The sequence below is a fragment of the Sciurus carolinensis genome, chromosome 16 (genome assembly GCF_902686445.1).
Source record: "Sciurus carolinensis chromosome 16, mSciCar1.2, whole genome shotgun sequence".
NCBI lineage: Eukaryota > Metazoa > Chordata > Mammalia > Rodentia > Sciuridae > Sciurus > Sciurus carolinensis.
This window is the reverse complement of record NC_062228.1, coordinates 42,190,896-42,206,268: the sequence shown is the minus strand read 5'-3', so window position 1 is coordinate 42,206,268 and position 15,373 is coordinate 42,190,896. Positions and strand designations below refer to the sequence as shown.

Here is a 15,373-nt window from a genome sequence, read left to right as displayed (position 1 = left end):
CAGTGGTTAAGTGCCCCCAAGTTTAATCCCTGGCACCAAAAACAAACAAACAAACAAACAAACAAACAAACAAACAAAGTTTGGGAAAACCATGGCAATGTAAGGTGAAAAAGTCAATATAAAGCCCAGGATACTTGGACAATTTTTATAAAATTATAACATGTGTAGAAGGGTCCCAGGTAGTTATGCAGATGCAACAGTAAGGGCACATATCAGATAATGAAGTAGCAGAAATGGTAAATTCTACACCAACATTAAGTTCAATTATTCTGATACCAAGTATCCATACAAGGAGCCAAATTAGCAGACTAGAAGCTTCTTCAGCATTTTCAAGACGACAGACAGAGGATCCCAGTTTCAATGTTTTGCCTTAAAAGAGAATTGTGGAGCTGCATTTGCTTAAAACAGTCACATGAAGTTTGGGTAATATGGGTAACAAAATTCCTAGAATGGATCCAGTTATCTGCCATGCGTGGTTATGTTGATCATCTGTAAATTTCTGCAGAACTTCTGGATTATTCAACTTTTTTTTTTGATTATTCACTTTTTATATACTGTTTTTTTCTCACTTAATATTATTTCAATGGTCCTCATTCCCCAACCTCTAAACTTACTCAAAGATGGTAGTCAGAATAATCTTTTATAAAATAAAAATTAAAAAATACAAATATAATCACATTATTACTGTCTTCAAGATAAAAGTTTAAATGTTTTACCTCAGTTTACAAGGCCCTGTCTACCTCTTCCCTCATCACTTTCCTTCTTTTAACGAGTCTAGCCCAGAGCAGCAGTTTCATGTCCTTTACAATCTGCTCACTGCCAGAGTAGGCAAACTCCATTCCTTTAACCATTACTAACTTTACATGGTCTTTAAGATACTCCTCCTCATTCATTCCAACTTAATGAATTCCACTTGTTCATCTCTCTCTTAAAACAGGGCATCAGGACATAGTATCTCAGTTAGTGGGGTCCACTGAGACTCCTTTAGAGGTACACTCCAATTAGGCAGTGCCATTCCAGCCCGGTCAGGAAGAGACAAAAAACAAACTCCCAAAATATCCCTGGAAATGTTGTGATTAGCACTTCAAGAATTCTGTGGGGGAGCTGGGTAGTGGTGCATGCCTGTAATTCCAGCAACTTGGGAGGCCGAGGCAAGTGGATTCCAAGTTGAAAGTCAACCTTCGAAATTTAGTGAGATCCTTTCTCAAAAAAAAGACTTCTGTGGGGGAGCTGAATCCATCCCATTAGCTCTAGTTTTGGGCAATGATCAAAACATAAGCTATTTAAAAAAACATTTTTTTTTTAGTTGTAGATGGACACAATATCTTTATTTATTTATTTTTTGTGGTGCTGAGGATGGAACCCAGTGCCTCACATATGCTAGGCAAGCACGCTACCACTGAACTACAACGGGAACCTACTTTGATGATGTGTATTATTAGCAGCTCTATGCTGCTCTGTGCTTCCTCACCCCACTCAACCTTCCTCTGCTGCCCCCTGGAGTATGTGCTCAATAATTAGCAAATTCTTCTATATCCTCCATTTCTTCTCCGGGAGTTCCTGGTCACACCACACCTCTTAGTCCTGCCCCAGTTCTGCTACTGATTTATGACTATACTCTCCCTCAAAATATCTTTTATGAACTGTTTAAGGCAAGGTCAAGGTTTGTATTTTCCACAGATATCCAGCAGTTATACCACCATATGTAAAAGTGGCGTTACTTTGGAGAAAGTCAGTATCTGAGTGGATTATTTCTTCTACATCCTCTATTCTTTACTCCTCATGTATTTGTCTATCCTCATGTCAACAACTCACCAATTCACAGTTCTGATTACTAGCTTTATACTATGTGTTGAAATTGGGTTGTACAAACCTTAAACTTTCTCAAGATTGTCCTGGACACTCTTAATTTCCACATAAATTTTAGAATCTGCATGACGATTTGTTTAAAAAATGCCTGATGGATTCTGACTGGGATTACACTGAATCAATTTAGTGGATGGTATCATTTGAAAAAAAAAAGTCCCTAGCCAGACCAATCAAGGAAAGAGAGAGAAAGAATATCCATCAGTATCAAGAATAAGAGTAGCCAGGCACAGTGGCACACACACCTGCAATCCCAACAATTTAAGAGGCTGAGGCAGAAGGATCTCAGGTTCCAGGCCAACCTCAGCAATTTTAGTGAGACCCTGTTACAAAAGGATGGGACACGCATGGTGGTGCTCACCTATAATCCAGTGGCTGGGGAGGTTGGGCTAGGAGGGTCGCAATTCTTTTTTTTTTCTCCTTTTTTTTGGTATTGGGGATTTAACCCAGAGGTGCTTTACCACTGAGCTATATCCCCAGCCCCCTTTTTATTTTTGAGACAGGATCTCACTAAGTTGCTTAGGACATCAATAAGTTGTTGAGGCTAGCTTTGAACTTGTGGTATGTACATTTTTTTTAATATAAGCAAGATCAAAGCATTTTTTTTTCACATGTTTAAGGTCCATTTGTATTTCTTTTTCTGTGAACAGTAAGTTCCAAACCCTTGCCCAAGTTCCTGCTGGGCTGCTTTTTCCTTTAAGAAGCTTTCTCTCCAAAATATATTAAAATAAAATAGTGACAAATTACAAATAAAACTATTATAGTAAGAGGGATGGTTCCCAACTTATGTTTTTTGCTAGCCTCAGCAACTTAGTGAGGCTTAAGCAACTTAGTGAGACCCTGTCTCAAAAAATATTACAAGGAATAGATATTATACTATCACAAAACACCCCAATTGTAGGCAGTCTTGAAAATGACCGAAGCAGTAGTTGGTACATTGATACTATGTGCTAGATCCTGTTAAAATCTTCATATATATTAAGCCAAGCAAATACAGGAAATAAGTATAATGATGATTCTGATGTTAGCCAACTATTCAATGTAGTGAAAGGAGTCTCATAAAAGGATAATACGGGGCTGGGACATAGCTCTGTGATGGGACGCTTATCTAGCATGCATCCCTGGGGTTTGATCCCTAGCATAGCCAAAAACAAAGACACACACACACAGCCAAAAAATAAAACTGCGTGTATAAATAACACTGATCTTACAACCTGAACAGGATTAGGATATTTATGGACCAAAGTTACTACTGCAGATTTTACCTACCCAAGAATAGGTATAAAAGGAACTAAATATTTAAAATTTTAATTCTGAAAAATGTTAAACCTATGTTAAAATCAAATACCAATACATTCCTCTAGATTCACCATCTGCTAACATCCTGCCTTACCTACTCTATTTTTCCATTTCTTTTTTTTGGTACTGGAGACTGAATTCGGGGGCACTCAACCACTGAGCCATATCCCCAACCCTATTTGTATTTTATTCAGAGACAGGGTCTCACTGAGTTGCTTAGCACCTTGCTTTTGCTGAGGTTGACTTTGAAATAGCAATCTTCCTATCTCAGGTTGCCAAACCGCTGGGATTATAGGCATGTGCACACCCATTTTCCCATTTTTTTATATCTGTATAAATATACTACTCTTTTCCTCAGATAAGTTACAAATTAATTTGACCTCTGACCCTTAAACATTTCAAAGCCATTTCCTCAAAACAAAGACATTCTCCTATACAGTTAACTATACACCATTACCACATTTAAGAAAATCAACAGTAACAATACCAATCAACATTAAGCACACACTCAAAAGTTCCTCAGTGGTCCTTAAAATATTCTTTATACTGTTTCTCAGACTCAAGATTCAACAACATTTTGCATTTGGATGTTACTTCTCATCAGTCTCCCAGTCTGAAACAGTTTTGCTGTCTTTTTTTGGGTTCTTCCTGACATTGAATCCTTTGACAAATCTGGGTAACTTGCAGAACATCCCTCACCTGAATATATATGTTCATTTCTTCAAAATTAGACTCTGTATTTTCAGCAAGAACACCACCAAGGTGATGTACTCCTCCCTCCGCCATCAATTATCACATTGGGAGACCCAAAATTACTTAATTAAGGCAATGCTAAACTTGACCACTTGGTTAAGATGGTAACCACCAAAATCTCTCCCTTACAAAGGCACCTTTTTTTCTCCCTTTGTAATTAGTAAGTAAGCCATGGGATTATACTTCAAGATCATCTTAATATCCTGTTCCAATACTTTTCACCCAATGATTTTAGCATCCACTGTTGATTTTTGCTAATTATTATACTGGAATTTACACAATGGTGATTATCTATACAAGTTGAGTATCCCTTATTCAAGATGCTTGGAATCTGAAGTGTTTTAGATTTCAGATTTTTTTTTTTTTTTTTTTTTTTTTTGGATTTTGAACATTTGCACATACATGATATCTTGGGGATGGGACCAAAGTCTGAACATGAAATTCAATTATGCAAACAGCCTGAGGGTGATTTTTAGATCTTGAAATATTTCAGACTAGGGATGCTTAACCTGTACTATCACTCTTATATGCTACCACATATGGCTCTTTCTATTTTCAAGGGGTCCTGGTTCCTTTTAATGGGAAATGGTATTTAAAAACTAGGAACCCATCTACAAGTTCTTTGCTACTGGTATCATTGCTTCTAGGCTCTTTCTATGAAAAAAGCCAGAAAATAACGGTTCTTTAAAAAAGAGTTGAGACTTATACCTTCAATTTACATTCACACCACACAGTTCTTTCTTACCTTTTTCCTTTCCATTATTTGTTATCTCCCTTCCCCATAGTAAAAAGTTTCCCAACATCAATATATTCCTCTATATCAATATCAATACATTGCCCATTCCTATAATATAAATAAAAGCTTAAGAATTAACAATAGCAATAACTCTATCAATTCTAGACCTAAGTCAAGTTCTGTTGTTCTATTTGTGCTTAAAATACATCCTAATGAGTGTTAAGTTATTCAAATAAATTTTCTTCTCTGTGTGGTTATATCATCAATTTGCTATATAGTTAGCATCTGTCATTTCTGTTTATATCCAATTTCAGAGTCTGTTTTTGTCCCTCAATCTTTTTTGTGAATAAGTAAAACATTTACATACTTAAAAAGTCATCAGTATTTAAAAAAGTATAATCATAGAATGGAATTAAGTTAATTTTAACAAAATTTGTTAGGGTACTAATGAGTTTTAAGATACATATGAAACTATTTATGATTATGTGTAACAGTAAACTGACAAAATAATCATTTCATGGAATTAAGTACAGTGGCTAGAACTTAAGATTTGAGGTTCTTTTTATGGTGCTAGAAACTTGGGGATCAAACCTAAGGCCTCGTACACGACAGGCAATTGTTCTACCACTGAGTTATATCCTCTAGTCATAAAGTTACTCTTTACTGTGGAAATTTCAATAAAGATACTAAAAAGTGAAAACGTATTTCTATAAAAAACAGAGAAACACTGAGCTAATCTGATTGCATTTAGTTTTTGTCCTAAGTGGTCTTTTTTTTTTTAAAGTACCAGGGATTAAACCCAGGGGCACTTTACTACTGAGCTACATTCCCAGCCCTTTTTATTTTTTATGTTGAGACAGGGTCATGCTGAGTTGCTGAGGCTAGTCTCAAACTGGCCTCCTGCCTCAGTCTCCTGAGTCACTGGGATTACAGGGGGTGCGCCAAAGTGCCCAGAGGCCTTTGTCTTTTAATAATCACCAGTAGGACTGTCATTAGCCCAGCCTTCCTGTATATTCTCATTGTAGACCACCCCCCACCCCGGCCAGCCCCGCAGAGCCTTGGCATGCTAGGCAAGCACTCTATCACTGAGCTGCACCCCTAGCCCCTCTCACTCGTTTTTAAAAACACTGTTACAACAAAGCACTAAGCCCTCAAATGTACTATGTGTTGAGCATCTCTCACAGGTAGCTGTTAAAAGATAGAATCATCCACACTCCACTCAATATTGCCTTTCGGAAAATTCATTTCATTTGAAAAAAAAAAAGTTCATTTTAAATGGACATATCTTATGTAAATTTAAAATAAACTTCAAAGAAATCTGCTAATTGGATACATCCAGGTTTATAATGGGATTACTCTGAAAGTTGGCCTCCATGAAACCACTAATCATTAAAAAGACTAAATAAAGACTTTAAAAAAATAATAATCACCAGGTGCTTAACATCATAGAACAAGGTTATGAAAGAAACATCAAATAACATTTCTACAAATTTGTGGTTAAATTTTCTGTACCTTTGTGGTAAAGAAAAGGAAATTACGGGGAAAAGAAAAGCATCACGTACCAACACCAACAGCACCAAACTGCTGCCCGACTAATGAACTTGGACTGAACTGACTGTATGTTGGCATCCTGCCAAAAGGTCCATAGGAGCCCACTGACTGGAATGAAGAAGTAGATGAACCTAGTGAAGACTGAAAGAAAAGCATGGGTTATTTTCCTAAGCTCTAAACAACATGGATATAATGGAGAGATATTCAGGTTTTTAAAACTTTCAAGTATTAAATTATAACTACTAGTATAAAAGCAATTACCAAGACTTACAATATTTATTTAATATTATAATAGATGAACAACCTCCCTCAATGTTTGTACCCATCATACGCAATGGGAATTACAATTTTTTCTATAATAAAATTCTCCTGTGATTTAAGAGTTTTTTTTTTTTTTTTTTTTTTTTTTTTTTTACCTTTTTTATCTGTAGATGGACACAGTACCTTTATTTTATTTATTTATGTGGTGCTGAGGATTGAACTCAGTACCTCACACATACCAGGCAAGTGCTCTACCACTAAGCCACAACCCCAGCCCTGATTTAAGAGTTTTACAGCAGATTTAGGAAAGAATAAATGAAAAGTTACTTGAGTAAGTAAAGTAACTGCATTCAGTAATACTGGGTTTCAGTCTGTCTGGTACTGAAATAAATAAGACATCTCACCGGTGATTTTCCTTTTATTTTTAATCATTTGAGGCCTACTATTAAATTTACAGGAAAGAGATGCAGAAACCAACATATTCCACAAAAAACCGTTTACATTTTTATAGGCAATTACATAAGTTGAGGAAAATTTTGTATATAAAACCTTAACTTACCGAACCTATAATATATTTAATACATATATTTTATTATTTATTATAAAATATTTCATAATGTAAATAAGAATGTCCTGATATAAGGTTCCTGGATATAAGGTCATTTATGGCAATATCTTTATCTTGTGTTCACTGTTAATATCAATCCTAGGTACTCAACAAGTACTGTTGAATGAATGAATAAAATGAACAAGTTGAAGATTCTGATGGTTGAACAAGTCATTCAATACCATTTTGATTTGTGCTCCCTTCATTTATCTCCCTCCCTAAAACTGATTATTCAAATAACTGGTTGCTACAGAATTATCAAGACATGTAAGGAACAATAAGTAAAATAACACCAATCTTTAATGAAGGCAACTATCTCTATTAGGAATGTGTCCTGGAGGTGGACTATCTTCCATCTTTCTGGTGACTTCTTGGAAATCACCATTTTATCCTTACCTCTTCGAAGGATTATGGTGAAGTAAAAAATAGTCTATTTTTAACAGCAACTTAGAAAACACTTAACTTAGAATTATAAAAAACTGTTTTCTAAGAAACCAGAACTATTTATTTGTATTTAAAGCACTGCTTATTATTTGTACCAATTCTTACCTTGTAGGTGAATAAATGTTAGACAGTGAAGGGGGGAAAAAAAAAAAAAAGAGTGTCTTGGTGGGACAGGTATCACATGCCTGGAATTTCAGTGACCCAGGAAGAGAAGGCAGGAGGATCGCCAAGTTCCAGGCCATCTTGGGGAACTTAGCAAGACCCTGTCTCAAAATAAAAAACAAAACAGAAAGGCTCGGGGTATAACTCAGTGGTAGAACGCCCCTGCATTTAATCTCCTACTGTAAAACACACACACGAAAGAATGTGTCTTTTCTTTCTCCATCTAAGAGATTCATACTTTCTTAGGATTACATCACATTTCTTTCTCCAAAAAGAAAACTTTAAAAGGGAGGGAGAGATAAGACTAGAGAATTTTTTCAGTTTATGCTGCAACAAAATATTTCTTATCATAAATATTTTATTCGGGGAAAAACAGCAAATAAATATTATGAGGTCCTTTTCTCTCTTAATTTTAAATTCCATTTTACATTTTCTTTAAGAGAGTTTATTAGGTATTTTCCTTTAATAGCTGAAAGTAAGAAGTTTTAAGATACAGATTTAAAAAATCTATTCTGTGGGAAAACAAGATTTTATCAGTCACAACATAAAAAAGGGGAAAGGTACTATATTACTAACAAAACTGAACAAATATATTTTAAGTGAAAAAGACTTATGACAAAAAAAGGTTAAGAAGAAAATGAATTCAGAAGGAAAATCATAGGCAAGCCACACTTTTAATCAGCTATGCTACGTGAAACTGCTTCTTTTGTTATGGCCAAAGTTCAGAAGCATTTATATCCTTCTAATGAACATGTAAACGTATACTGTAATGGATATCTTTAATTATTTACAAGTGTTTATGTATTGTGTTTCTATTTTTAGTAAAATATGCAAATTTCCAATTTCTCTTTCTGGGAATACTTGAGTTTTTTATTTAGGAAATTTAAGATCTAGTCTCTGTTAAAATCCTTTTATGTTAATACTGTCTTATTATATACTATTGTATACCATATAATATATAATGTGACTTGGCAGTTTCCTCCCATTAAACCTAATAATTTTTTACTTAAGAGTAGCTATTATCACCCTAGTTTGTAATATAAACCATTATCTGATTAGTGTAGTGTTATGGATCCTAGATTTTGGAGCCAAGTTGCCTCCGTCTATTTAAATGGTTCTGTCTCAACTTCCTTACTTGTAAAAGTAAGAAAAATTATGGATCAAACTCAGATGGTACACGAGGATTGATTTTATGTACAGTGCTTGTGCTTTGAACAGCATATCTTTTAGAGTTAGCTCTCAATAAATGTTAACCACTGTAACACTAGTATTGTTTAAATTAGAAAATATTTTATAATATGAATTCTTCAATTATTTCTTCTTTTATTTCATCTGATTTATGATCCAAATATTAAAACCTAGGTAAGAATATTATCTAGGTAATTTTAGGTAGTTAGGCAACTTTGTTTTTGTTTTGTTTTTGTGGTGTTGGGGATTGAACCTAGGGCCTTGTGCATGCAAAGCACGCACTCTACCAACTGAACTATATCCCCAGCCCAATTAAGGCAACTCTAAAATGGTAAACTACACAAACATTCAATTGGCAGAGGCAAATCAAGGCTTGTTTTGTATGTGTGTGAAGTTTACTTGTATTTCAAGACAATTTACTATCAATTACCTGAACGATAGCTGGGTCCTGAGGCAAAGAACATTGTGGTTTTGGTGGCTCACAAACAGTGAGATCTTTAATATCACTTCCACGGAATATAATATATTCAAAGACTTCATCTCGAGGAGGTATAGGACGATCTGTTGGTCTGTCTTCTGTACCAAAGGATCGAACTGGTGAGAAAATAGAAGATATGAGATGTGCCTACTAGTCATTACATTTACATATTCAGGTAGGGCCTCTCCGTATTTCGTTCCAAGTATTAAGCAGCAGTTTTGAAATATCATGTCAGAGGGTATTCATTAATTTGTAGGTCTTTTTAAAGAAGGAAACAATGGTTTTTGCTTAAGCTAAATATATTTGATTTAAAAGACTATCAGAGGTGGGGATTTCTTGGTTAGGGAGGAGTGGTAACACAGATTTTTTTCCAGCCCACAAAATCCAGTTTGAGCCCCTTTTTTTTTTTTTTTAAAGGTAACAATTACCCTGGTGAGCAAAAAGTTCTCTAGACGCTACAGTGAGCAACTGTCAGCTATTCAGCCTCCTGGGATAGTCTGAAAAATATCTACTGCATAATTAAGTCTTATTATTTTAACACTGAAGAGCACTACTCAAAGTTAAACTGTAGACCACCTGCAACAAGGTAAACTGGATAGAAATGAAGATTTCGACAAAATTAGACATTCTGGGGACAGGGTCCAGAAATATGCATTTTAAACCAACTCCCGGAGTCTCTAATGATTGTTTAATTTTTCAGGTTCACTGCCTTAAAGACTTCTGAAAAATGTCTGTATCCAAGTCAGGAGCAATGGCAACATGCCTGTAATCCCAGCAACTCTGGAGGCTGAGGCAGAAGCATTACAAGTTCCAGGTCAGCCTTGGCAACTAAGCAAGACGTTGTCATAAAATAAAGAAAAATAAGAAGCTGCTACATAGGAGGCCTGGGTTTTAATTGCCACCGCCCCCAAATCATTCAAATACAGACTGAACTAGTCCAATTTGGAAGACCAAGCCCAGAATCCACATGTAGCATTCCCCTGCCCATTGTAACTCCAGAGAAATTTTCACTGATACTCCCTAACTTGGCATGTAGGTGTGATAAGGGAAAAGGTGTGGAATGCTTCAGTAGAGTTCCCCTTCCCCTACTGGCCAAACATCTTTAAGCAGTCAGGAGGAAGTGACAAGGCTTTATTTACATTTTGACCTTTATCTAAGAGGAAGGCTGAAGAAGAGAAAAAACCAGGCTAAGACAATTACGAATATATTTAATTCAACCTCAATGAAAAAAATTCCATAACTCCTAAGCAGTATATCAGTTCATTCTGAAGCAGAGGGAGAAAAACCAATGGCCCTTGTACAAAGTTGCAGAGAAGTTCTATTAGGACTTCCAAGGCCTGACCAAACCATTCAAACTACACCCAAGTGAATTCAGAGTGAATTAGAGAAGAATCTGTATTCCATATTCAGGCAAGTAGCTTATATTGGAAAGTGTAAGAAAAAAAAGTAAGGGGCATGGAATCATGTAAAATTTTTACAGAAAAGATGAAAAGGGGAGAAAAGTAAAAGGAATGATGAATAAAGGAAGGAAAAAAAGAAGGATGAGAATAGTGACAAAACATGGTCTTCAAGAGAAATATGAAAAATATTCAGGATTAATATTTATCATAGCAAAGTAACAGAACAATAAATGCATCAAGAACATGTTGAGCATAGTGGTGCACACCTGAATCCCAGCTGCTTGGGTAGCTGAGGAAGGAGGACCACAAGTTCAAGGTCAGTGTGGGCAACTAAGTGAGATCCTGTCTCAAAATAAAAAGGACTTGGGATATAGCTGAGGGGTACAGTACCGCTGTGCTTAATCCCCAGTACCGGGAAAAATAAAATAAAATAAACCAAGCAAGTCAATGCAGTAACATCAAATTACTAAAGGAATAATTTGGAGACAAACAAAATGTAAAGAAAAAGTAGCACAGCAATAAAAACGATAGTTATGAAGATCCAACAGTTAACCAATGCCCCTGAGAGATAACAAGTAAATAAAAAAGAACATAACTAAAAACATAATATATATAATAATATATATAGCAATAATAGCAATCTCCTGATATTAAGATCTGAATTTGGTCAAAAGTTTTCACTGTATTTCCAGAAAAACACTTGAGTGCAGAAAAAGCCAGAGTCTTACGCTTTGCTATATCAAAACTAAGAACTCACAGGAACAGTCATGTCAAAAGGTAAGATACAGGGCTTGGGGTGAGGCAGAGCATATATAGTATGCCTAAGGTCTTGGGTTCAATCCCCAGCACCCCGCACCATTCTCCCAAAACATAAGAAATGGACAATAAATTCATTCAAGCATGTAAGTGTACATGATGATTTATTATGGTTCTAGAACACAGTGTAAATTTGATAGATACAAAGAGGGCTACAAAATTACAAAGTGTGATTAAGAACAGTGCTATCACACAGTGTTTTAACAAAAACTGGGAAATTAAAACAAAACAGAAAAACCATAATAACAAGTCTATAAACTTAAAACTATCCTGTTAGATAGGGAGCCACTTGATAAAAAAAAAAAAAAAAATTTTTTTTTGGTCAGGGACTGGGGATATAGCTCATTGGTACAGCACATGCTCAGCATGCTGAAGGTCCTGGGTTTGATCTCCAGCACCACACCTCCCTGACAAAGTTGATAAATAAGTGGTTTTAAAATTAAGGGTATACTTCCCAAAACATGGTGTTAAGAAAACCTTCCCAAGGCAGGTCCAGAAACTAGAATTTCTCTCCCCTCAAACAGGTCAGAGAAACTCCCTAATCTTCCCCTGCCTTTAAATTCCTTGTCTGATAATAGGTCCCAAGACCCACCTCATTTCACAGGGGTCCTGCCCCGTGCTGCTGCACTGAGAGGCTAAGCAGACTGCTAACCCACAGATCTTGCTTGTTTTTCCCATCCAAGCTACTGGCATCAGACCACAGCTTTTTTGTCCAATTACATTTTGATATAGCCGTCTAGGATTCAATCATGCCTATGCAGTGAAGTCTCCATAAAACCCCCAAAAGGATAAGCCTGCAGAGCTCCTGGGAGGTGAACACATGGGGGTTTTCCTAGAGGATGACATACCCAGAGGGCATGAAAAGCTCCATGCCCCTTTTCCCATACTTTACCTATATACCTCTTTCATCTGTCTTCTTTGTAACATTCTTTATAATAAACCAATAAATGAGTTCTGTGAGTCACTCAAGCAAATTAAACCCAGGAAAGGGGTTGTGGAAATCTCAATTTATAGGTGGACAGTCAGAAGCACAGGTAAAACCTGGGGCTTAGAACTAAGCCCTCAACCTGTGGGCACTATTTCCACAGAATTAAATAGTAGTGTCAGAATTAAATTAAATTAGAGGACACTCAGCTTGTATCTGCTTTAAAAAAATTTTTTTTGTAGTTGTAGATGGACAGCATACCTTTATTTGTATCATTTTAATGTGGTGCTAAGGATCGAACCCAGTGCTTCACACATGCTACACAAGTGCTCTGCCACTGGGCTACAGTCCCAGCCCCTTGGGTCTGTTTTTACAGAGCTGCTTGCTTATTATAGGAAGAAATCTTTAAGTTGTTAGGATCATAGCAGTCTTCTATTGATTGTGGTGTGAAAACAGGAAAAATAGAGCATGCATTATTCCAAGAGAACAGGTAAAATCCACAAGCTACAGTAGGCTGGTAAAATTCCTTCTTGCTCATAGGAGGGTCAGTCTTTGCAAATCCTATTAAAGTCCCCCCACCCTCACACCTTTTATGGTACCAGGGATTGAACCCAGGGGCACTTCACTGAGTCACATCTCCAGACCTTTTTAATATTTTATTTAGAGACAGTCTTGCTAAGTTGCTTCAGGCCTTGCTTAGATGCAAGGCTGGATCCTCGTGCCTCAGACTCCTAAGTCACTAGAATTATATGTATGGGACACAGGGCCCAGCTTGTTCTATTAAAGCCTTTAACAGTTTAGGTGAGGCCTACCAACATTTTATTTTGTGTAATCTATGTACTCAAAACCTATCCAATTAAACATTAATCTTTAAAAAAAAATCTTCAGAAACATGGAGAATGCTTGACCCAATATCAAGGCACTGTGGCCCACTGACATAAAATTAACTATCACACAATTCCAAGTATCAAGTTATCTGTTCCTCCTCTGAAAATCACACAGCACTCTAACATTCTAGCTATACTTCCTCCTTCTAAAATTTAAAGATGTTCAGGAGAAAGAAATGTATTTAAATTATCTTTGCAACTCCCACAGAATCTAACACAGTGCCCTACATATAGCAGACATTTGAATATTTCTTGAATAAATCCCACAGTGGAAAGATATTAAGTAAGTTATTTCCAAAAGTACTGAACACTGTTTAATATTGAGGGCATTAGATTAGATTATACAATAAACCTACCTAGAATAAAATGAAAGAATATGTGTTTTGAGCAAACTTAAGAAATAATAACTGCTTATATAGATGGTGCTGGCTGCTTAGGAGGGAGCCAGGCTGTGCAGGGTGTTAGTAGGGTGTTAGTGGGGTTGGAAACATGTTTGTTTTATGTTTCAAATCTCTTTGCCACCCAATCAAGAAGGGGATGCTGCAGCTGGGACTGTCACTGACCCTGGCTCTTCAAATATAAAAGGAAATTGTTGATATCTATGAAAAATAGAAGACAAGTCAAACTAGAAAAAAATACCTATAACAGCATCTCCAGAGAACATTAATCAATAGACAAGAATTAGGAAACCAAAAAAAAAATTCAGATTGTCACACAAATGTATGAACTGGTGGAAAATTGAGCAAGCAAATGGAGTTATATTCACAGTATCTCCAAGATTCTGCTGAAAGCAAACAACCTTAGGTGAAGCAAAAATGGATTCTAGCCAGCCAGAAAGATCTTTAAGAAGATCCCACAGGTAGAGAACCAGTGAAAACAGTGACTTATGCCACAGACAAATGGGATCAAAGACTGTGATGATCAGTCACCTAAAAAGGAAAAAAATCCAAGTCAGCCAAGAAAAAGAAATGCTCTAAGGCCTAGCAGGAAAGAGAAGCCTCACCTGCTGAGTTTGCAATAGATCCCAACGAACCTACACATTGTTTATGTAAGCAAGTATCTTATGGGGAAATGACAGGATATGGCAACGAACAGTGTCCAAGTAAATGGTCTTACTTTTTGTGTTTCACTTACCTATAAATCACAGGGGAAATGGCACTGCCCAAAGTACAGGGGGAGATAATGAGAAAACAAGGGACAAAAGTACTGAAAAGACAAAAAAGGAGAGAAGATCGAGGTAGTCATAAAGGGCATCCACATATCCAAGGGTTATCTCTCTTTTACATAATTAATTTACTTTTAGAAAATGTTTCAGTAAATTCAGAAGACTAAGCAATAATGTTTAATGATTAGTTTTAATGGTATATTAAAAGTCACACTTAGAAAAAAAAAAAAGGATGCCAACAGTATGGGGAAAAAAATCACCATTTTTAAAAAATCAACTACAAAAGCATCAAGCCAGGAAAAAGGTTACAGTTGGTATTTTCTTCTCTTCTGACATTTACATGTAAGTCCAGCTCTTACTCAACATCCAGTACTATACACTAATTCTTGCTGAAACCATCTGAGATTGCAGATTTGGAATAAAGTTATTAAATGTAACTTTAATGTAAGTTTTATATTACTTAAAAGAGCAACCATCTCTTCCATAGTGCTGACCCTTTGCACAGGCCCTGAAAGTAGGATGGCTGTGAGCAAATCATGTAGATATATAATATGTATAAAACATATATGTAATATCATATAATATATTATCACAAACATAATATACATTACATAAATATAAAAAATGTATTTTATGGAAATATATGTAATATATGTATTTATTATATATATTTATTTACTTGATTGAACAAACCCAGGGGCTCATATATACTAGGCAAGTGCTCTACTGATGAGCTACAACTCTAGTCGATGAATTTTCTATTCAGGAGCAGCGCTACACAAAGTAAGATTCTACAGGCCTGCTCTTTGAATTGCACCACAGTTTGCTTCCATAA

General features: G+C 35.9%; 1 protein-coding gene and 1 pseudogene across 4 annotated transcripts in view; one reads left to right on the top strand and one right to left on the bottom strand.

The window, feature by feature from the left end:
- The window catches only part of Lsm14a (LSM14A mRNA processing body assembly factor), a 52,462-nt gene that overhangs the window by 19,469 nt on the left and 17,620 nt on the right, over window positions 1-15,373 (bottom strand). For all 4 annotated transcript variants that reach the window (XM_047528103.1, XM_047528101.1, XM_047528100.1 and 1 more), the window contains exons 2-3: window positions 9,298-9,461; window positions 6,217-6,346 (exon numbers count right to left, since the gene is read on the bottom strand). In XM_047528103.1, coding sequence (XP_047384059.1) covers window positions 6,217-6,346; window positions 9,298-9,461 — 294 coding nt within the window. The remainder of the gene's footprint in view (window positions 1-6,216; window positions 6,347-9,297; window positions 9,462-15,373) is intronic.
- On the top strand, window positions 10,105-14,614 carry LOC124966974 (inhibitor of growth protein 2-like; annotated as a pseudogene).